This window comes from Suillus bovinus, assembly GCF_016758785.1.
Source record: "Suillus bovinus strain UH-Sbo-P2 chromosome Unknown EDB93scaffold_18, whole genome shotgun sequence".
NCBI classification, from domain to species: Eukaryota; Fungi; Basidiomycota; class Agaricomycetes; order Boletales; family Suillaceae; genus Suillus; species Suillus bovinus.
The window spans coordinates 330,590-352,593 of NW_024542074.1; the positions used below are offsets into that span (position 1 = coordinate 330,590).

At 46.2% G+C, this 22,004-nt stretch overlaps 8 protein-coding genes across 8 annotated transcripts; 2 read left to right on the forward strand and 6 right to left on the reverse strand.

Moving 5' to 3' along the window:
• Positions 1-12: 12 nt before the first annotated feature.
• On the reverse strand, positions 13-1,702 carry EDB93DRAFT_256126 (uncharacterized protein). The gene is made up of 2 exons (XM_041455873.1): positions 1,611-1,702; positions 13-1,561 (listed from the first exon to the last, which is right to left on the reverse strand). Exon 2 carries the CDS (start codon positions 1,481-1,483, stop codon positions 203-205), a length of 1,281 nt encoding a protein of 426 aa, XP_041309065.1. The 5' UTR covers positions 1,484-1,561; positions 1,611-1,702; the 3' UTR covers positions 13-202.
• Positions 1,703-2,464: 762 nt separating this feature from the next.
• Positions 2,465-4,042, reverse strand: EDB93DRAFT_1137721 (uncharacterized protein). The gene is given in 4 exon segments (XM_041449203.1): positions 2,465-2,487; positions 2,556-2,633; positions 2,668-2,669; positions 2,687-4,042. 1 exon segment carries the CDS (start codon positions 3,900-3,902, stop codon positions 2,751-2,753), a length of 1,152 nt encoding a protein of 383 aa, XP_041309066.1. The 5' UTR covers positions 3,903-4,042; the 3' UTR covers positions 2,465-2,487; positions 2,556-2,633; positions 2,668-2,669; positions 2,687-2,750.
• EDB93DRAFT_1137724 (WD40 repeat-like protein) lies at positions 4,043-5,921 on the reverse strand. The gene is made up of 8 exons (XM_041449204.1): positions 5,850-5,921; positions 5,729-5,802; positions 5,546-5,661; positions 5,331-5,490; positions 4,724-5,279; positions 4,509-4,670; positions 4,352-4,453; positions 4,043-4,304 (listed from the first exon to the last, which is right to left on the reverse strand). Exons 1-8 carry the CDS (start codon positions 5,903-5,905, stop codon positions 4,271-4,273), a joined length of 1,260 nt encoding a protein of 419 aa, XP_041309067.1. The 5' UTR covers positions 5,906-5,921; the 3' UTR covers positions 4,043-4,270.
• A 474-nt stretch (positions 5,922-6,395) lies between these two features.
• EDB93DRAFT_1082850 (uncharacterized protein) lies at positions 6,396-8,760 on the forward strand (the record flags this gene model as incomplete). The annotated part of the gene is made up of 15 exons (XM_041445716.1): positions 6,396-6,597; positions 6,653-6,794; positions 6,847-6,998; positions 7,049-7,182; positions 7,246-7,344; positions 7,394-7,536; positions 7,666-7,766; positions 7,822-7,930; positions 7,977-7,993; positions 8,044-8,096; positions 8,141-8,219; positions 8,271-8,316; positions 8,371-8,513; positions 8,568-8,609; positions 8,663-8,760. The coding sequence occupies 15 exons, from the start codon at positions 6,396-6,398 to the stop codon at positions 8,758-8,760; spliced, it is 1,560 nt and encodes a 519-aa protein (XP_041309068.1).
• Positions 8,761-9,515: 755 nt separating this feature from the next.
• EDB93DRAFT_1102958 (cytochrome P450) lies at positions 9,516-11,582 on the reverse strand (the record flags this gene model as incomplete). The annotated part of the gene is made up of 11 exons (XM_041447256.1): positions 9,516-9,594; positions 9,649-9,778; positions 9,850-9,860; positions 9,916-10,041; positions 10,094-10,172; positions 10,228-10,417; positions 10,469-10,591; positions 10,643-10,758; positions 10,811-10,959; positions 11,008-11,332; positions 11,387-11,582. 11 exons carry the CDS (start codon positions 11,580-11,582, stop codon positions 9,516-9,518), a joined length of 1,524 nt encoding a protein of 507 aa, XP_041309069.1.
• Positions 11,583-14,984: 3,402 nt separating this feature from the next.
• On the reverse strand, positions 14,985-15,407 carry EDB93DRAFT_1249147 (uncharacterized protein; the record flags this gene model as incomplete). The annotated part of the gene is made up of 3 exons (XM_041452809.1): positions 14,985-15,114; positions 15,161-15,306; positions 15,363-15,407. 3 exons carry the CDS (start codon positions 15,405-15,407, stop codon positions 14,985-14,987), a joined length of 321 nt encoding a protein of 106 aa, XP_041309070.1.
• A 944-nt stretch (positions 15,408-16,351) lies between these two features.
• On the reverse strand, positions 16,352-19,949 carry EDB93DRAFT_1249148 (uncharacterized protein; the record flags this gene model as incomplete). The annotated part of the gene is made up of 13 exons (XM_041452810.1): positions 16,352-16,507; positions 16,563-16,689; positions 16,734-17,096; positions 17,159-17,260; positions 18,007-18,197; positions 18,244-18,390; positions 18,444-18,647; positions 18,701-18,760; positions 18,819-19,430; positions 19,481-19,558; positions 19,618-19,644; positions 19,693-19,806; positions 19,863-19,949. The coding sequence occupies 13 exons, from the start codon at positions 19,947-19,949 to the stop codon at positions 16,352-16,354; spliced, it is 2,268 nt and encodes a 755-aa protein (XP_041309071.1).
• An 803-nt stretch (positions 19,950-20,752) lies between these two features.
• EDB93DRAFT_1249149 (uncharacterized protein) lies at positions 20,753-21,302 on the forward strand (the record flags this gene model as incomplete). Its single annotated transcript, XM_041452811.1, has 2 exons — positions 20,753-20,944; positions 20,994-21,302. The coding sequence occupies 2 exons, from the start codon at positions 20,753-20,755 to the stop codon at positions 21,300-21,302; spliced, it is 501 nt and encodes a 166-aa protein (XP_041309072.1).
• Between the last annotated feature and the right edge of the window lie 702 nt (positions 21,303-22,004).

Sequence of the window (22,004 nt, forward strand, 5' to 3'; positions counted from 1 at the left end):
GATTAGTAAAATCAAAAAGAGAATTCAAAAGAAATGTATCCATAATGTACTTCGATGACGTGAAGACATAAAGGAATAAAGCTATTTGCTCTATTTCTGCAGGTCAAAGTCCTACTGTCAGCATCCGTCATGTCGTACCCCCTGAGTAGCCCGTAGTACAGGAAACAGGTTGATCATCTATCCGTGATGCCATGGACTTGTCCTACAGCCAAACCGGCGTCAGAGTCTTCCGCAGCTTGCTCTTTGTGCGTATTGTCACAAGGTTAGGTGTCGTAACCTTGCGCCAACCAGCATATGGGTTACGAGGGTCAGGGCGAAGCAACACGCAGAGATGCTCCTGCTCTGGCTGAAGAATGCCATCTCCACTGGCGTCGTAGCACCAGTAGTCCACGACTCCCGCAGAATAGTCGGAGTACGCATCGGTTTGGACGTCATTAGTCCCAATCTTCTCGTGAACAGTCACCTCCTGTTGTGACAAGTCAATAAGGAGCACTTGAATTTGCAACCCGCGCTTGGTCATGACGATGTTCTGATCACCGCGCCACACTGTGGATGGCAGAAGGGCGTTGTTGCTGTCTACTGGATTGAGGGGACGGTAACCTCTCGGCGATTCTGGGAATGCGGCACTGTCGGACGAACTTGTTCCTGCCCAAGCAAAGATCTGCCATTCATCGCACTTGTGGATGATCGCCTCCATCAGCCTGTAAAACGCCCGTTTTCCCTCTCCATATGCTACCATCATGCTCACGTCGAAGATTCCGATGAGGGAGTAAGCGACATCCTCGATGCGTGTAGTTGTCCGAGTAGAGGCCCACATCATTTTCTGATGGACGTTGCGTGTGCCTGGTTGGAAATGACGTAGGTCGTCGAGAGGTATCCTCGTGGCGCGCGAGAGAGCAGCCATGACCTCTAAATTTTCCTTGTCATTGAGGTCGCTGGTAAGCGGCTGCCACTCTCTGACGTAAAACTTCATCCTCCATGGTGCAAGGAGCTCTTGCAGAGTCCACCCGCGGGTGAACCATACATCTTCGTGGAGATCATCCAACGACGTGCTATCAGAGAGGTATGCGATGCATACATAGGCATCACGATACCACTTGAACATCGACCGGATGGCTTCTTCGAGCTCTGTGCTGCTGTCCTTGTTGATGCAACACGTATCAGACCATGCCAATCGGCACCCGAACTCCTTGGCTTTCTCGCAAAATTGCATGAGTTTTTCATAACCGTAGGGTTTAAAAGATTTCAGGATGTCGTAGAAGGTGGGTTCGCCGCTGTCCAGCCAACGGTGTGAGAAGACAGCGAACTTCACAGTATCCTTGACGATATCTCTGATCGCGTCCTCCCTCTCTGCTGTAGGGCATGATTCCTTCAATTCGACAAGACGGCTGTGGATAGCCTCCTCCGTGACCAAAGCGATCTCCTTGCGGAATATCCTCTTGACCTCATTGCGGCCGACAAGCCTTTTATCTGGCACGTACATGAGGTACGTGGGCAGTTCGTTTTGCACATATGCATTGAATATGCTTATAACCTCGGGAATTGCGGTCACGGAAGAGCCCTGTCATGAACCATGAGCCAGGTGTAACAAAGTAAGAAGCAGCACTAACCGGAAGATCCGGGCCACTCGTGTCGTTGGGATCTTTGGGCGGAAGTTTGACTCTAAGGCCTTTGATGCCCAGCGTCGCCGGCTAGCAGAAAATTAGATATGTAACACCAGTCGATACAACCTCGCACAGTTATCTGTCCATGGGGGAAAATCTCGCGGACATCGTCGATGACCTCTCGTTTCAACTTGTGGAACTTTGCCTTTCAAGACACATTCCTTCATAAGACGGTGTAATTTCCACTTTGGCAACGTTACCACTCACCGTGAGTGCCCTTTGGTCATCGTCCTCCATGGTGATATCCATTACCTGGTGCACAAGGTCTTCAAAGAAGTTACCCATTTCAATTAAACCGAAGCGAACAGTCTCGTGAAGATTCTAAGAAAGAAAGGAAACGACGACCACGTCGCCGGAGGAGGTTGCGCTCCTTGTTATATAATACAGGAGGTCTGCGATCCTGTGTAGCCCAAACCATGACCCTAAACCTGTGATGACATGCCATGCTGCAGCATCGCTTGGGGATCGCGTTGAGTTTCAAATATTTGCTTATTGCGGTGCGCTTCGAAGGTGCCCACTTGAAACTTTATCCAAAACCTTTAAGCTGCACATTACAGGAATAGGGGATTGCGCAGATAGCCCTCAGCAGTACATGTTAGTCTGGAACCAAGTTACATCCTTCAATGATCGTCACATTGCAACGCACCTTAGAAGTCACTGCCTCACCGCCAGATGCGGTTATGCCCCAGATCTCCTATAACTTTGGGCACGAACCCTAAAACGTGTCAAATATGAGCTAGTCGTTTTGAGATCTGCGCTGGGAACTGTATGGTAGCGATTACGAGAGGGATGTGAAGATGGTTCATGAAACTGAGTTTGGGTCCTTAACATATGACAAGTGTTCTTAGCAAATGCCACAAACAGCACAAACCCAACTTCCCTTTCACGAACATGAGGTAAATGAGACAATGCTCTTGCAACTTATTACCGAGCTGTCAAGTGTCCTCTCGGACCAAGATGCAATCTTGAAGGTATCTGAAAATCACCGATGAACCCCATTCACGGAACAATATAAGTATTCATACATGATGATGTAGATGTGCATACCACAAAAAAAATAAAGCACGATATTGTTTACACTCCCACTCACGACCGGGCCTCCCGACTGGCGAGGAACACACCCATGTCTCTCGTTTTCCCCCTTGCGCCTGAAAGTCCAACGCTCGGAAATCCTCGTACATCCTCTCCTTCAATGGCGTGCTCCATGCGCTCATGGGGGACAGGGAATGCAGCAACAGCTGGAGACACAGAAATGGAAGGTGCGGGAGTATAAGGTGCTGTGGACTGCGACGCTGTTGAAGACGAGCGATGTGAGAAGCGTTTTGACGTGCGGGGTTTTGCTGTTTTGACTGGGATAGGCAACTGCATCTCGGTCTGCGGGTAGTATGAGGGTGGAACAGCTTGTGCCAGCCGGTGATGGTTGTAATGTAAATTTGCATCTCCATTGGAGACCGAAGCAGACGTCCGAGAACGAGAGTCTGAACCCGAACCACTCCAAACAGATTGGCGTTTCTTGCGGGTATATGACTCCCCGCCGAGGTCAGCATCGTCGACATCCTCGGAACCTTCTTCCTCTCCTCCTATGACTGACAATTCTTCTTGCCCCCGTACAAACGGCCCAAATTCATGGGCTGGAAGCGAAGGTATTGCGGATTCCCCACTACCTTGGAATCCCTCAAAACCACTGTCTTTTACAAGAGAGCCACCGTCGAGTGAGAGCAGAGTAGACATACGCTCTCGCTCCCTGCGCTCCCTGCGTCGTGCCTTCCTCTCTGCCTTCCGCTGTGCTTCCTCGTCACGTCTGCGCTGCTCAGCCTCTGCCCGGTCTGGAGACGACATGCGAGCAATAATCGACGCATCTAGTGGTGCTGCATCCGAGTCTAGTGTGGATGATGATGCAGTACCAAGTGCTCTCCTCCTCCATCCTCGTTCGTCTTCATCGTCCGAGAGGTAAATCGGTGGGCGGCCGAATAACGTGTACCCAAAAAGTGTCAGAGAGAATGCAGGTCGCTTTCGAGGCTTTCTCCGACCAGCACCGATGTTTGAGTGCAGCGAGAGCGTTTCTGTGTTTGTGTCACGCAAGAGCCCTTCGAGCTCATTTGATGGCGACCTGTGGGTTCTGACATCGCTGCGGGCATCATCATTGGAATTGACAGGCGCTATGCCGCTAAAGCATGGCATGCACGAGGCCAAAACAGCTTGTATGCTGTCTTTGTAGGAGAAATTGTCTACAGCCATGAGTTTGATCCAGTAGTTGCAGTGACAGTACTAGTGTGAGCTTGTGATTTCCAGTACAAAGCTAGCGCAAATTGTGTAGGTCAAGAAATGAGTTCTGCCGAGAGGTCGTATTGGGCTGCGGCCTGCCACAGGCTCGGAGCAGTACAAACACGTGTACGTACGTGACCCATCCTCATTGATTGGTAAGAATTTACTAAGAAAGTGAACACCGCTGGCAAGCCAGCAGTTAACTTCAAATTAAGTTGGGTTGAAAAAAATACAACTGCTCTTGTATAGTAAGTACTTCTCATTCGACTAAACTGTGAGTACATTATACAAGGCGAGTGCGAACTTCAAGCCATCCACATGAAGAGAGCAGAAAAGAAACATCACTCCATACCAGTCGAATCTGGGTCGAGCAAGCTGTTACAGGATTAGCTTTGTGAATGAAACGCACACGAAAAGCTCACCTATACTGTTTCATTAGGGAACACTCACCACCGTTCTCCAAATCAATGTTATACGAGTAGAAGTAGCCCTCGGACGAGATGACCATAACCTGCGGTAGCGTTCTGAACCAGACATGAGAAAACTAGGGCAGGAGCATAGAATTGCATGTAATCATACCCACTGAGCGCAACAATGCATCTTGCACCACTTGTTGGCAATCGCAAGAACGCAAAGTCACGCGATGGTTCCCACATCTCGGTCAATGTATTAGGGAGATAGCCCCCAACTGAATGCGACAGACTCTTTGTCATTTGCAGCGACTTGCGACGAAGACTCAAGCTGGACGACGTCAGAAAGAAATTTTAGACCGCGAAAGAACAGAATTAACGTACGAAACACCGCTCTTCTTGCGTTCGTCTGCGAATGCTTCATACCCTCCATCCATCCCTGTAGACCCCTCCCTGCTGTCAACGGACTCGGGCGGGCTAGACAGGGCATCATTCTTCTTACTGAACGACTGAGCTTTTTGATGGCCAAGTTTGAAGATGTGCACCGTGTCATGTGCCGAGCTGACAGCAAGCAAAGATGACACAACGTTGAAGTTAATCGAATATATCCGTGCCTCACGGGTCCCCCGACGAAATTGGTACAATTTCTCTGCTCCAGGGATGCTCCAAACCCGGATGACAGTGCCCTTGTCGGATGCAGTCGCAAGCATGGTACCTGTCGAATTGATAGAAAGGAAAGAGATTGGTGATTTGTGCGCCTGGATTACATTAGCGAGCGTCAATGTGCGTGTGGAGAATAGGAGAACGTCGCCAGATTGGTGACTGGCCGATGGAGCCTGTGACGTAGAAGCCTGACTAGGCGATTGAGTGGCAGGAGAAGGGACAGGGGAAGGATATGCAAGGTAGGAATTGTCAGCGGATGGTGAAAGGGCACATGTTGCTGGCACAGCTCAGATGTAGATTGTTGGTGAGCGGTAAGTAGCGTGCTCACCTTCTGGGTTGGGCGTAGTTTCTATGATGTGTAGAAGACGCATGTTGGATATGTCATAAATGTATATTTCGACTTCCAACACGATGACAAGGGTTTTCCTGTTCAGTTTGACAGCAAGGATGGAGGACGGGAACAGCAGTTCACAGATCATGGATTGTCGCTGTCAGTGTAAAGAGATGACATTCAGATACACAAACAGTTTGAAGAATATGCACCTTTGTATTGACAATCTGTAGTTTTCGTGGGCTAGACTGGGGTTGATCAGCGGCACCGACTAGCGCAATGAGTGAAGTGCAGAAGAGCATTTCAACAATGCCACGTGCTCCGTCATCTAAGCATAAGATGTTCCTGTCACTCAAGTGTCCACAAAACCCGTACAAGACATGACAAAGACGCACTCATCGTGTAGACTCTCCCAAACGGATCACAATTAGTTATGCTGTAACCCTTTCGAGTTCCAACAGATATGCATCTAAAACGCGATTCGAGAAAGCGCTTCTTGATAGGCCTAAAACTCACGAGAAATCTTGGTTGAAGTTAGCGAAGAGCATATTGGCGTTCAACTTCTCTGCCATGGTAGCGGAATGAGGCGTAATGCGCTTTGGTGGCAGTGACGTTTCAAACAACTATAAACATTGTGTGACGAAATCCACTGGGCCGTAACACAAGTAAGTTCTAACACGTCCCCAAATTTTGCACTCTTTCGATATGGAGCCGATTTTGTTGATCGATGGAACGGAAGAGGGCGATCTATCCAACCTCAATCCTCAGTCATCCGAATACACATATACCGAATTGCGCGAGCTGGGCTTGCAAATCTACAAAGAAGTCTGGAAACAATTTTACGAATGGGAACCAGGGGAGTGCCGACAAATCATCCAGGCTTTGGCCGGCCGACGGATTCCCGGAGAAAGGGAAAAATACAATAAGACGATAGATCAGCTATTTGACCCCAGGTCCCTTCAAGATTCGGAGATGCGGATTGACTCAGAGAACTCTAACCAACCTTTACCAGTAGTGACCCAGTTCGACGCCGAGGGTCGAGGCGTATCATACTCATTAGAGATGGAGGGGATATTTGTCGATCCTACTTTTGAGGCCCACCCTCCTTACGAGTCTTGTCCACCAATCAATCAGAGCATTCGGCCCTCGAGAGTGCGCGATACAATTGGATTCATTCCGTATGGTGATGAGGAGGAATTCCCTGTCATGGCACATCTAGATAACTTTGAGTCGTTCGCATGGGAAGAAGACTTTGATCCAGATTGTAAGCCACGATCAGCTGGACATGCTGAAACCGCCACTAGAGATTGCATCCTTAGCGGAAATGATCCAGATCGAAACTGTCCGTCGACTACACAATACTTGGGATATCTCGATAAAGAACATTGATCGGATGCGCATCCTCCCCCAATTATTCGGTGAATCGCACAAAGCGGGTCTTATATGGCAGAGGTTTCAGCGGTCAGCTCACTTGATTCATGTTCTCGTGACGACGTTCTCATTTTTTATGCAGAGATTTTCTTCGTTGGCCTGGTGGAACTGATGATGATATGGAAGGAGCTTGCTCTAAGCCTGCAACTGATAATCTCCGTGAGAGGCTGTCATCAGTTCTTGCGACATTTTGTCCAAATCTCAATTGTCTGCGAACTCTGTGTACGACCCATGGTAAGCTCCACTGTATTTTTAAATCTATTTAATTCGCATGGGTCTGCTAGTGCATCCTCAGTTCGGATTGTTCGGAGGTGGTAGGCCCAAGGTGACGAATCAAAGTATGCGACTTAGCGAAGGAGAGTCCTGCGGTGAAGAATGCTTCCGTCTGACAGACGAATCTTACATGGTAGTCATTGTCGTTGAGCACCCCACAACATTCATTCCTGATTCGTGTGGTCCTTAGGATAAAGTCTACTGGGAGAATGAATCTGATCTAGAGACGTTGAAAACAATCTTATCAATCTCACCTGATCTATTTCCTTGTCAGCTTGCAGATCTCTGCTTCAAGCCTTGCCGAGAAGTAAACACATCCGCATGTACCCCACGCTGTCAATCTCACTTCTCTCAAGGTTTTTGTTCAGCGATCTCACATGTTTCCTGATCATATGCTATATGATGATGACCCTGCAGGCGACATGGAAAGTCATGCAAAGAACAACAAAACAAAGAAAAAGGCCCGAAAGCCTCGTCTCATTTTTGGTACATCAATCACGTTTCTATTGGGTGACCATGGGTTCTGACTCGCCATCGATTGTAGAAGAAGATCCTGAACATGCGGATTTCGTCCCGTAAGCTCCCTTGTATCATCGAACAGATGGAGATTATGTACTTCATAACGCAGCCTCGAGCCTTGCCAGCATAAGGGTCCATGTGAAAAAGAACGGTGCGAATGCTACCGTCAGAGGCGACACTGTCAACTGGCTTGCCGGTGTGGTATAAATTGTCCGTATCATCACGACTCAATTTGTGATACGGGTCAGGTTCTAAACGACTTCAGGTGATCGTCAGTATCGCGGTTGCGAGTGCAAACGCTGCGTTTCAAATTGCCCGTGCTATAGAAATTTCCGAGAATGTTTGCCCGGGATATGTCATAAATGTGATGCAAGGTAGGGTACAGCATTTAAACAATCAGTGAGGTGGACTGAATTCCAGTTTAGAGGTCAGACTACGTTATTATCACGTTTACGCGCGTGACTCAGTGCAAATGAACTTTGATCAGGTGCAACTGACATCCCATGTATAAACACAAGGCTTCAGCGAAATGATGCTGAGGTAAGGATGCCCGTCGTCTACAAATTATACTCACCACTGGTCAGCCGGTCGAGATCAAGCGGGCTAAATATGGCCTAGGAGCTTTCGCGGTGCAAGACATGAAGTCTGGCGACTATATCGGAGGTAATGCGTTTCTTGGGACATTGGCATCTAACGGCTCATGTTTCTACTTAGACTATGTCGGCAACATTCTGACGAATGAAGATGTTGATAGTCTACAGTACGCCTTCACATTATTATTGAACATCGACTGAAACATCTTTTCTTCATGCAGTCATGTTGCGGAATATAGCGGTCGCAATTATTTTTTCGAATTCTCACAAGTCAATACGGAAATGATCGATGCTGCTCCGGTCGGAAATGCTACTCGTTTCCTGAACCACGCGACCGCGGAACTGGCTAATTGTGAAGCACGAGGTAAGTCCCAACACGGAGCTATTTATGCCGTCAGCTGAATGACATGCACTCGAGTTCTTCTTGTCAATGGGGAACATCACATCGGATTTTATACCAGTAAGATTTCCAGATGACGCACCGAATCGTTCGACTAATTGTATTATCTGAAGGCAAAGCAGTGGCTAGTGGAAAGGAACTTCTTTTGTGGTACGGTGATAAATACTGGAAAAACAAGGGAAACCATCAAGCAATTGATGATGCGGGCTGAGTATTGGTTCTACAGTATATAAAAGGATCATCTTTCAAAGCATAAAATGTTCAATAGCTTGAACATCCGTACAAGGAGGCACTCAGTACTCGTTGCGTAGACTAATGGATTGCAATTAGCGATGCTGTAATGCTTACAGGTCCCAACGAATTGGCACCTAAAACATGCTAACTTATGGTAGTGTACTCTGGTGGCAGCGGCACTACGAGCATTTCGATTATCATTTGCATATTCATCTCCGAGGCTCGACATCAACTCGTGATCAAGTCCACAATTTGAACGCAATTTCCTGAGTATTAAGTAAGAACTGCACTTTCTCGATATGGAGCCATTTCCGTGGATCGGTCGATTTCGCAGGGCCGCTGAGAAGTAAACAAGTTCACGTGTACTGGCCTTGTGCTGTCAATCTCGTTTTTCTCAAGGTCTTTGTTCAACGATCTCACATGTTTCCTGATTATATGGTGTATAATGATGACCTAGCAGACAACAAGGTTAGTCATAGACTCATACACGAGACAACATAACAGGGACAAAGGCCCGAAAACTTCGTCTCAATTTTGGTCCTCTGATGGCAGTGTTATCTGGCGCACAATCAACTGAACTGCAGAGGAATAAAGCGTTCGCACCCCGTAAGTTTCCACGTCTAATCAAGCAGAAGAACTTGTGAAATAAATTATAACGCAGTTTCGAGCCTTGCAAGCATACGAAAAGGAACAGTGCGAATGCTACTGTGTGAAACAGCCGCTGGTTAGGACTTAATAAGCATCTTGTTGAATGAGTGAAATGGCTTTTTCAGAGCGAGCCTTGATCGAACACTTAAAGGGCTTGGGGTGGCTGCGATCATGTATGTCCAGTGCACCGAGTCGTATTAAGATATATGCGACATACCTGATCAGTCCAGATGAGGGATCAACTTCAGGGGTGATTTCAACGCCATTCTCGACAACCTTGGAAACGTTGAACACCGCAAGTGACATTGCGGTGGATATCCAGATGGATGCATCAGCGAGATGCAGACCTGTACAGTCAAAAGGAACCAAGGTCAGAAAACTGTCTCCTTAGTCAGCGCCCCGTCAGTTGTGTGCATACCTGGGCAGAGCCTGCGGAACAGAACCTTAGTGTTTCACTCAAAATACACCAGCGACTGATCCTTACCGTCTGCCAAAACCAAAGCAAAACGTGCGAGAATCGGTCTCAGGTTCTTTTCCATCCTTGGACAAAAAGCGCTCAGGATTGAATTCCGAAGGGTTGGCATATGTCTGTGGATCATTGAGCATGGACCTATCACAATTCAAAGCGTTAATATTGGATACATAACAAGGAAAATACCGACCATATGTTAGGGATTACCACGGAGCCTTTTGGAATGTAATACCCATCGTGAATGTCGTCCTCAGTAACGCAGTGATCAGCTGACATTGGGCACTGTTGGTCAACTAAAGATTACAATAAACGAAAAGCACATACCAGTAGGTATGATAACATGCCAGCGGAGGATCTCCTTGGTCAGCGCCTCGATGTAGGGGAGGGAGGCGCGATCGGCGAAGGAGGGAAGACGATCTGGGCCAACAACAGCATCAATTTCAGCCTGAGCCTTCTTCTGCACATCAGGGTAAAGTGTCATAGCCAGAAAAAATGAGTAGATCGCAGAAACAGTCTGAGCGAACATGCGTTAGTCCAAAAATATGATAGTTCCAGATGGACGAACTGTGTCGGCACCACCGCTGAATACGGATAAAGCAGACCACTTCACAATGTCATCCTCTTCCACAGTCAAAGTACGGTCCTTCAACAGCTCTGAGGAAAAAGACTTTGGAGCAATGCCAGCAGCCTGTAAAATCCAATCAATAGCTCATAGCGGAAAACTACAAATATTAGTGACCATCTGATCCTTGACAAACTTGTAGGGTGTAGCAGCCATCTCTTCGAGGGTCACACGGCACTCACGGGCTATGCGTTTGAAGCCAGCACCAGGGAACCACTCCGGGACCTTTGCCACTAGAATATAGTCAGGCAATTGAGACAAAATGTCGAAATGCTATAGCCTTACAGGATGGCAGGAAGTCGACCATAAATTCACCGATAAAGCCGTACCGCGAGAATTGGTCTAAGACACGTTCTGCAATGTCAACGAGAGGATCATCATTCTCTTTGACTTCATAACCATAACAGATGCGTAGAATGATAGTGCCAGCAGTGCTATAAAACTTCAGGGTCAATCCAATGGTAATGCTACAAAATACATACTGTCGAATATGTACTCGCAGTTGGTCGGGTTTCGCGAATACACGTTTCAGGAATCGGCGGGTCTCCATCTCCTCGATGGGTTGGTAGACAACCAAGGCAGCGCGACTGCCAAAAACGCGATGTATATACTTGCGGGACGAGCGAAAGCGTTTACCATAGGGCATATAAGCCAGACTTTGCTCATAGCCTATAAGTTCGCCACCCATAGGGACAACCGGACGGTCAGAGTATATAGAGCTCTTCTTGTCTAGCATTTCCACTGCAGTTTTGACGGAGTTCAGCACGAAGATGTGCATACCCAGAGCACTGACGTGCGAAATATCACCTGCGCGTAAGGACATTAAAATGTATGATTCCGAAAAAACCGGAAGACTTTTACCATATTTCTTGCCCCATTCAGCAAAGGTGAGCCAGGGCTTGACATAAGGTATGTCTTGAATATTCCCAACTAGAGGCAGGCCCCGAGGACCAGGAGGATATGGTGCACGATTTTTGGTGAATACCTGCTTCGTCAGATACACTCCGACGCCAGCAAGACAAAGGTACAGCAAAGTAACAACGGTGAGTGTTGACATGGACAGCTATTCGCAGAAGACGAGTAAGAAATAAGCAAGCCTGAGGGTGGTGTGGTCACCAAGCAAGAGATGCCAAGTGAAGTGCCCGAGAACCTGTAAACCAGAGGGACGTTTTATATCTCTTTCTTGATTCATCACTCGGATTAGTACAGGTCTGAGTCTGCGAACGATCATGTCGGAGTCATGCGCGATTAACGCAATAGGGTACAGCTGGCAACGCAGTGGCACGACGTCGCGACAATAAACCTGTCCCTTAAACTCGGCGATGCATGACGTTTCATAATATTTATGGAATTGAAAATTTAATTTATAATTAAACTTAACGCTATGATTACTTAATTATATGGCGATCATTGTGGAGCACCGTGACCGCGTGCCTGGACAACCACCTCGCTGCATAATTCAGAATCAGATCACGGTGAGTTTCTCAGAGTTGGCACGCTCCCCTCTTTGAGATTCTCAGAAGAGATGATGCAGTGTACCTGGGAAAATGAAAATGATTGTTGTTTCGTGGTGATCGTGCCGCTGAGCCTCGTGCGTGTATGAATTGAACTATCTCAAAGTCTTCCAACTCACCTTGCCGAATGTTGCCGCTTGACCAGCCAAAATTCACGTCCAAATCCACGTTCAAATCGGCCTCGAAATCCAGCTTTGAACTCGCCTAATGGTCCAAGGAAGCGCTACATCAACATGTTGTATACATAGCTTCCGGGCTGCCATAGAGAAAACCCACTTCAAGTCGCCTTTCCCTGACGGCACTCCTATCGAGGGGCTGGATTTCAGCAATAATACAATGCCTCTGGCCCTTCTCCTGCAACTGCAAATTTCAGGTGGGACCCAACACATGAAGATGTTCGATAAGGAACTCGACCAATAGATTAGAAAGTATTGTCCTACATAGGAGAGCATCCTCAATGGACATAAAAATGGATTTTTTCTTTACAAAAAAGGAACTCAACGACGGTTTGCGCAAGGCTAGATTCGACTTAATTTGGGAACTTTCGCCAGGTAGTGGCGAGGTTGGTCCGGAATTTTTTTTTGTTCAGACTCCTGTCGTCAGGAACTAGTAGGTTTGGATTTGTTCTTGAGACGAGTGACATTTTAAACACCACACAGTGCTTGACATTGGCTGTGGTAAACTAATCGTCGAAGGCAGAGTCAAGATAGGACTGGTTTTCATTATCTGAGGGCTGGGTCTGATTGTTGCGATATATGCCCAGATGAGGTAAGGCCAAGAAATCAGTCACAAGCGTTACCGCGTGGAGGCTCGTGCTCCGAGTCGTTGTGAATGACGGTGAGCTCAATTACTTGATTAAAAGCCATGCTTTTTTGCATAAGCAACAATCTTCTCGTTCAATTCCATCAAGGTAACTCTGGCATCGAGAGATCATGAATATTTATCCTATATTTCACGAAAATTTCACGCGCACTTCAATATGCAAAGAGCCATGTAGTAAGTGGACATATGTTTTTTGATACGCGTTGAACGTTGATCGACTCTACAAATCACTAATAACTCGTGCATCAGCGTCAACGGCCATACTGTACCGATGTAAAAGCAAAAACACGACTCACTGTGCAGATGAAAAAGGTCTGCCATGTATATCAGTGTCATGTTTTCAATTCCAGGAAAATGCTGATACGCACGCATCCCAGCCAACCGCATCCTGCATTTGTGCATTGTGAGCGGTGAACGCAAAACCTGAAACATGTGTCGGCGGCAGTGTTCGCGGTAGCGGGCATGGCAGAGATTGATGATGCTAAGGAAGTAATGACGGCGAGGACAATTGCAGAGGGGAAATGCATTGTTTGTGACTCGTGTGATATGGGATCAGGTAATTTTGAAGGCAACACTAGGAAGACGGCTGGTTTTTATATTGTTCTCTGGAATCACTGTTGCGTGGATCACAGCGGATGTGTCTCCAAATGGATGGCATATGTATAATGCCAGCATATCGCCAGCTAGGTCTATTAGCATGTTTGGAACTACTGACCATTCGCATTTCCAACCAGCTCCAACCAGCTGTTGACTCGGTCAGAACCATAACTATTCTATCTACATGCGTATGTTGAGATGTTGTGATTTCTGCCATGGGCAGACTAGTCGATCTCGGAGAGTGCTCTATGCAGTTTCCTTTTGACTGTCGATGTGTGTGGCCAGCTGTGTGCAAGCATTAAACCAATGTCTCTCCATTAGCACAAAACACGCATGTAAGCCACACAGGTCAAATAGACATACATAATCATACTACCGATTATGTTCGAATTCAAGTGTCTGCCTAGATCCAGTTTGACGTTCCCGCCGCGAGTTGGCAGAGATTTTAGGAGTTGGGAACATATTTGAGTTCGACAAAAGCCCTCCACCAACATGGATGCCTTTGTATCAGAATGGACCAGATGCAAACCAAAGTCCCGGACGTCCAGAGGGTCGATATATCTGATTGAATTCTCTCTCTAAGTCAAGGCCGAGCACGCACCTCAGGCAATCAGTAATCTCATTGCCAAGAAGATCTCTCGCGGTTTTAATAATAAACCAGTTTTAGGTTCCCACGCATCGGCGTATAGGTGCCTGAACCATCAGATGTTCAACGATAAAATGATATGGGTATATAAAGAATCATAATGTGTTAAATTTCTACAATCAATCTAATAATGATATGTGAAATTACCAAGCCTTACATTGGAGGATAGACATGGCAGGACTTGCCAGATATGCAAGAATGAGCCCTCTTACATTCGCCGATCAAAGGAACAAAGATGGGTGATATAAGATCTAGCATTACATTTATGACACATTCATGGACTGTGCTCCCTTCGATTATAATGGATGCTTGCCCTGGCAGAACTCACAAATGTCATCATGGTGATAGGGATTATAGGGGTGCATCTAGATGGCAAGACAGGCAAGCTTCACAATTGTGATGCTTTATCAACGCTTATGACTAAGTATATAATGAATGCTTGCTTTTATGTATCATATGAATACTCATCAGAAAGATGAGTATTAGATAGGTGTGTCCAGTTGATGTCATTCTTGCAAGTATCAGTCACAAATACACATGTGATCAGCAAAGTAATTTATGTGAATTTGGAGCGAGGATCTCAAAATGATACTTTAGTGGCAGACTGATGACATTGTTGACAAAGATGCTATCATCACAACGTGAATACCTTGATTGCTACCATTGGCAAAAAAATACAATTATGCTATCATCACAACGTGAATACCTTGATTGCTACCATTGGCAAAAAATACAAAGATGAAGCATATACTATAACTCAATTTCAGCCTGGAGGTTGGGTATAATCTTGGCGTCACAAGCAGCTTGCATGCATCATAGTGGTGTCACATCACATTATCTAGTAGCAAGGTACAATGAACTATGATGTGCCGACAGTATGCTACACACTGCCACCATCACCATCACCCGCTGAAACTTCCTTCATTCGTGCTCGCTTCTCCCGGATTCTCGCTAGTGCACTATTCTTCACCTGCGGTCGTTGAGCGGTCGAGTACAACGGGAAAATTTGTCTAGAAAAATGTGAGAATCAGTAGAATAAAACGAGATATCAATCACCTGTTCCACCATACAGTAAGGTCATTCACTTCTTGTTTCTTGTCCGGGTCTTCAAAAATATCTAAAACAGAATTGTAGAACCTTTCCGAGTCGGTGACTGTGTCTGTGCGCGAAAACACAGGAGATGAGGTGAGGGAAAATCTGATCTGGAACAAATATTCAACATTGAGTATAAGTCTATAGATCCGAAGCACAGACAGACCTGCATTGCAATATATGCGATGGAGGGTAGAGTGACTCGAGTCATTCCATGGATTCGAGTGTTACCTGAGCGGGTTGCCTTTGGCTCTGTTACAAGAACATCTTGATGCTTGGGCCCCTACCATTTTTCTCCTCATCCTCATATCAGCCCTCGCATCACACCCTTACCCCAACCTTACTCTCGTCATACTGGTCATCCTCGCATTCCCCTTCGCCCTCTACCTGTCACTGCAGCAAAGCCAGTACATCTGGCTGGATCCTTTTGCTGATGAAGCATACCCATGCTCCGTCCCACCACCTGACTGATCCTGTGGACAGTCCCTTTACCCTTACCGTCTGGACAGTAACCTATGATATGACGCATGCTGCATCCCCTCTACCCAGTTCCCTTTCTTGATCTATGACTCGGTGCGCAGTCGCACATGTGTACTTATACTTAGCTCTGCAGTTGCATGATCGTGCCCCTGTGTGTTTCACTTCTTATTTCGATCTCTGACTCACTTTCTTATCTGCACGTTCATGTTCACTTGTGTCTTACCTTGAACGTGCTTTCCTTTTATAGTTTTACCCTTTACCGCTTACTTCTCTTGGTAGTACGAGTTATCACCTACTAATATGCTTCTTGTCCTCTATATAAACTCGCTACCATGTACCATATTCCTTAACTTGAATCTACTTGGTTCTTGACCTCCTACTTTCACAAGAGTGATCCCTTCTGCCTAGCCAGCAGTCTATATTCTATCTTCTTATCTGCTCTTTGCGGATAAGTCCTTAGTCTCGATCTTTACTCATCGACTTCGTCGACGAGCAAAGCCCCTGTTAACTAGTCGGACTTCTGTCCTTCTAATTAATGACGATCTTACAATTAACCTTCGGGTGTCGTAAGCCTTGGCAGATACAGCTTATCATCTAGCACCCGCTTGACGTAAGCTACCCGATTTGGACATAGGCGTCAAATCCTACTTGCCGAAGCCTCGCCAAGTAAGACCCCTAACCTTGGGCTAGCCCAAGGACGTCCTCGACTGTTGACGACACACGCTCTGTTTGAGCGTCACCAACAGATACCATCCAAGTCATAACAGGTTGCCTTTGGCTCTCTGTCCACAGAACTGGGGGACGTGAAGACATGTCTATATGCCTAAGAGTCTAGTTAAAAGCAAAGAAATTTGGAAGCAACGAAAAACATATATCTTACACAAACAAGCAAGGTGCTTCGAAAGAGGCCATTCCATGGATCCTCGGGATCGTAATGGTAGTCTGCGTACAAGAACAGCAGCCATTGATCTCCAGTCACAATGATCTCGCTGCTCTTAAGTTTAGCTTTCGTCCTACAGTCCATTAGTAAAGATGTCAAGGAAATGATGCCACACACTTGGAGTTGGACCAGTTGAGGCCAGCAGGACAAAGTAGTGCACCTGTCCGTTCATGGTGAAAACCGTGGTCAACTTTGATGTTGCGAGCGAGAGGAGGAACAAGATTTTGTCCCTTTGGGGTAATCCAATTGAGGACACTGCCTTTGAGACTTTTTGTATCATCACCTCTTGCTCCAGATGCGCCTTTGGTGAGCTGACACGATATGTGATATAAACGGATAACTTTGCAGACACAGAAAAATGGGATACTTGCCAGCTCCGCAATGGCATCAACCTCATCATCTCCACCTTGCATCAAACACTCTTCCAAGCCTGCCACAGATTTGAGAAGTTCTTGGAAAACGCGATGCTCGTGTCGTTCCCTTAGAATATACACACAATTAGACGGGCTGTGAATAACTCTGCAGGAAAGTAAGATACTCACTCGGCTGTAAAATTTTCTTCTGGAGTGTCGGCTAATTCTCCCATCTGTAGAATCCCGTTTGTCAGAAGGGCTTGGAAGTTGCAAAGAGTGTGGACCGTTCGCCTGAAATGACGACATAATGAACCAATGGATCCGTCGCACTGCTATTGTAATGGGCGTCAGTAGGTGGATTACTTCCCAAATATATATCAACTCACGGCCGTTTCCTGGGCCCCAGTTGTAGGGCATCAACTGGTTTACGACGTTGGCTGCAAGACTGCTGGTCCTCAGACTCAGACATGGCAGGCGGAATAACTGCAAGGTTAGTTAGGATGAGAAAATTGTCTGCCACATCACTGCGACTCTAAATCCCTTGGCCCGTGATATTTGCTGCAGTTTGTGAGCGACTGCAAATTAGTTTTAGGGAGCTACTGTCAATTACAGAAGTACAGCCTCTAACCAGAGCGCTCAAGTGAGGGTATTTGTTGAATGTTACACAATTCAGCGACCAGTGGGAAACATTATCTGGCGGGTGTGTCAGCCACTAGGCTCAATCTGGTCGCGAGTCTATAGTATTATACAGCAACCGACACCGTTGGAGGCTTGGTTGTAACAGACTCGGATGGGCCAAACTCTTAGATAGCATAAATGGAGGGAGGAATGACGGTCAATGAAGCAGCCTGAGATTGGTTGAATTGTGGTAGTACATGTATAGCAACAAGCAACATCAAAAATGACTATTTGACAAAGATACAATCAGAGTTTATCTGCTCTTAGCTGGGGCCGCGTTGTTGGTTGACCATGTGCAGTGCATGCACACTGTGCGCTTGAGACCAAGTATTCAAAACAATGGAATCAAGTCTACTTACAGGTCTTGCAACCATCCATTCGGGCCCTCCTGGGTATTGATCCATATATTCAGCCTATGGGCCTCATCGTCTGTGTTCCAGCGGATAGACCTTAGGAGCTCCAGGTGATGGGCTGCCTCCCTCTCAAATGCTTCGGATGAAATTTTGGCACACGGGTATCCGGGAAGTCGACGCCTGAAGAAAATGGTGTACTGTAGACAGGATAAGAGTTGGCTTTCAAGTTGCAAATGTCAGCACCATCCCGCATGCACCGGCGATCAGATGCTCTGGGAGCTTCTTGTATTGGGCGGGGAACGGATCTAATAGCGAGCAGTGTTGAGACCTGAGCGGCTGCAAAATACGAAGTGCCAGGATTACCAGGATTGGCATCCGATGATAGTATTTCTGTAGGATACAAATTAATATCGCAATTATATGATTTCAAGTGAAATTCATACCCCAGAAGAGCAGGCAAAGCTAAGGTTTGTCACCTCATCATCCCAAGCCGTCATACCGGTAAGCTGAGTGATATACGGTCCGACTGTCCCGTCGTGGTAGTCACCCAAACAATAGCCACCCAGAGCCTTCTTCCGTAGATCCTCAGCGTAAGTAAAGCAGTTTTCCTTTAGGAACTTCACGAATTTGTATCTTTCGTTATGAACCTGTAGGTGTGCGTTAGCCATGTCAGTGCAACTCCAATAGGGCCAAAACATACAATATCAATGATTTGTTTACACACCATATCTAAGGCGATGGTCTTGTTAGTAACCCAACACTTGATGCCTGTCAAAGGTAATCAAATTAAGATAAATACTACTCTTGTTTATTCCTACCTTTTTGACTGAATGGCCAGCATGTTTTGCGACTGTTACCATTTCAACGATGAAATCTTTACAATCCGTGCAGAATGAAGTTTGGTGTGACCCATTAATAGTTAACTGCTGCTTAGCGAGGATACTGGCATCACGGATGCACGCAGAAGCCTTAGGGAAGGTACTTTGGAGGCTCTCGGTGGTGTAACTGATACCTCTTGCAAAGACATCCAGATCACACATAACATATTGTGAGGTTGGCACGGTGCTGCTCGCCAAAGCGATATCAGTAGTCGGTGCTGAAAGGAAAGTCAACGAATCAGGAGGTGTTGCATTATATTCTGCCTCAGTCCTTACAGGAACTGGAGTGGGTAACTCCATGTTCACTGCGGAAGAGGTTGAAGGGAGCATGTGATTTCCTGTAGTAGATGTTGGGAATCCAACCCCATACGTTGATGTATCTGCGGATGGCCATTCGCCCTTGAACAAACTGATTGCAGACAAAAAGTCGTCATCCAAAAATGTTCCATCAAACCCAGTGTCAATCTGGCTTGGAATGTCACTGTACTGAGAGCCATTGACAGAGGAACAATGATCAATGAGGGCGATGTAGTGCCCTGGCTCCATGTCTTTCTGTCAAAAAGTCAACAACTCATCCTCGGTGCAATATACTGCGTACGCACTTGAATTACAGGCCTTGTAATGAGGTCGTTGTCCGTATATACCCAGAGTTGCTTCCAGCCGTTTGGGATGGTGAATGGCTAGTGAAATGTAAGTGGTGATCAATGAGCCCATCTGAACCCTCGATAAAGGCACTTACTGTTAGATCTGCTTGCTGGCGCATATCCTGTAAATGAATTTAGTGGTACTTTGACAGAGTCGGAATATGACCTACCACATATACAGACTCATAGCAATTCTCTGCGTCCACGGCCAACACACTTGCTTCCAAAGGTAAGACGTGAGCCACCTTGAGGAAAGACCCCTTGAGGGTTTCAACTATGTGTTGCTAGAATAGTCATACATCTGAGTCAACCTAAAATACATCAAAAGTTGAGAACTTACTGAGTGACTAAACCAGTCAAAGATAGTTGCATCCTTCCCAGCTGTGGGAGGACTGTAGATATGGCCAACCCTGAGCTGTGAGGACATAATGGGGGATGGCAGCGATAATCTTTCAGATGATGAGTCAGTGCGATGGTTAGTACTATGCTGATGGTCTTTTAAAACCCACCTGAAGCTTACACGTCATATCGCTTCAATTTTCAATATCCACTGCATCAAAGTCTAGGGTGACTTTTATCAACTCGAGGCGAACTCGTGCATGAATACTAACCCCATTTTTGCAAAGTGACTCTTTCATTCTGAACAGTTTTACGTCGGTGGATAACCTTCACAGACTCAATCTATAATGATGAGTCAATATGGCCGTCAATGTTTCAACGTTGATTCCCAATCAACGTAAATATGTCACTGACCTATACACTTAATCAATACCAAGTGAGAGGAAATGACTGGATATCCCAAAGCTGTTGCACCAAAGATCAGCGGTGTTATATTCAACGTCAGTGGAAATGAAAGTTTCCAAGCCGAAGTTGGGCCAGAGAGGCCACATCTAACAAATAATTGTCAGATCAAGACGGTGAATACAGGCATGAAATATGCACATTGATTCAACATCAACGCAAATGAAAACCCTCATTTGCAGGTGAGAACGAATCATGGTCAGTGAATACTGGATTTGAGAACTACACCCAGCGTGTTGACGAAGGACTACAGCCTTTAGTTCATTTGAAACTTGAGGCTTGAAGGCTCTGCGGTGTAACTTGAAGTATCTGTCGTCATTGATGTCAATGTGTGCGAGTTTCGGAATGGTCCGTTTGATCCAGGAGTTACTGTATTGATACTAAAAGAGCAATAGTCAACCAAAATCAATAGAAATTTTCCATTGAACCATGTCCTCCACTATGAAGCCTGCTCTTGCCACTCTCATCCCTGATTGCCATCAGGCCAACTCACATACTCTCAAGCTTCACCCCAACGAACAAAGAGATGATTTCTTGGATCGCTGTGCGGCCTGGCGCGGCAGTGTCCCACAACGACCTCAGGACCCATACCCTGAAACTGCTTTGCAAGAGCCATCATCTGTAGGTGGCATCATTAAATATCATGAAATGTGACTAATCACCAAACTAGATGGATACCTTCTGTATACCCCCATTCTGGGAGACCACTCACGATAGTGATCTCACTGTTTGCCTCATCAGTGCTCAACGCTCAGAGCGTCGGGCAGAAAGCCAACTTATCCAGAAACGCCTGAAACGCGTAATGATTGAACACAAATTATACTATCATATAAATCAACATGCAGGACGAAGACTCCAGAAAGCTGACATCAGTGTCGGTGTTTCACATGGTGTGTTGCATGTATCTGGCCTTACAAGCGACACACTTGATGTTGCGGATAGCGACATTTCAAGTGTACATGAATCAGATGCAGAATAGCCCCCTTTGAGATTTTTAGCATGCCTGGTCAGTTCCACCATTCTTGTTCTATATATGTTAGATATGTACAATCAGGGCTCCCACCGACTTATGACTCTACGTGTTGTACGGGTAGCTTTCTTTTGCCTCCTTGAAGTGACATATATATCTCTATATATTATGCTGCTTGTTACGACTTGGATAGTATCTGTTGGCGATGCTCAAACAGAGCGTGTGTCGTCAACGGTCGAGGACGTCCTTGGGCTAGCCCAAGGTTAGGGGTCTTACTTGGCGAGGCTTCGGCAAGTAAGATTTGATGCCTATGTCCAAATCAGGTAGCTTATGTCAAGTGGATGCTCAACGATAAGCGTTATCAGCCAGAGCTTACGACACCCGAAGGTTAATCATAAGATCATCGTTTAATTAGAAGGACAGAAGTCTGACTAATTAACAGGGGCTTTGCTCGTCGACGAAGTCGATGAGTAAAGATTGAGACTAAGGACTTATCTGCAATGAGCAGATGAGAAGATAGAATATAGACTGCTGGCTAGGCAGAAGGAGTCACTCTTGTGAGAGTAGGAGGTCAAGAACCAAGTAGATTCAAGTTAAGGAATATAGTACATGGTAGTGAGTTTATATAGAGGACAGGGAGCATATTAGTGGATGATAACTTGTACTACCAAGAGAGGTAACCGATAAAGGGTAAGACTATGAAAGGAAAGC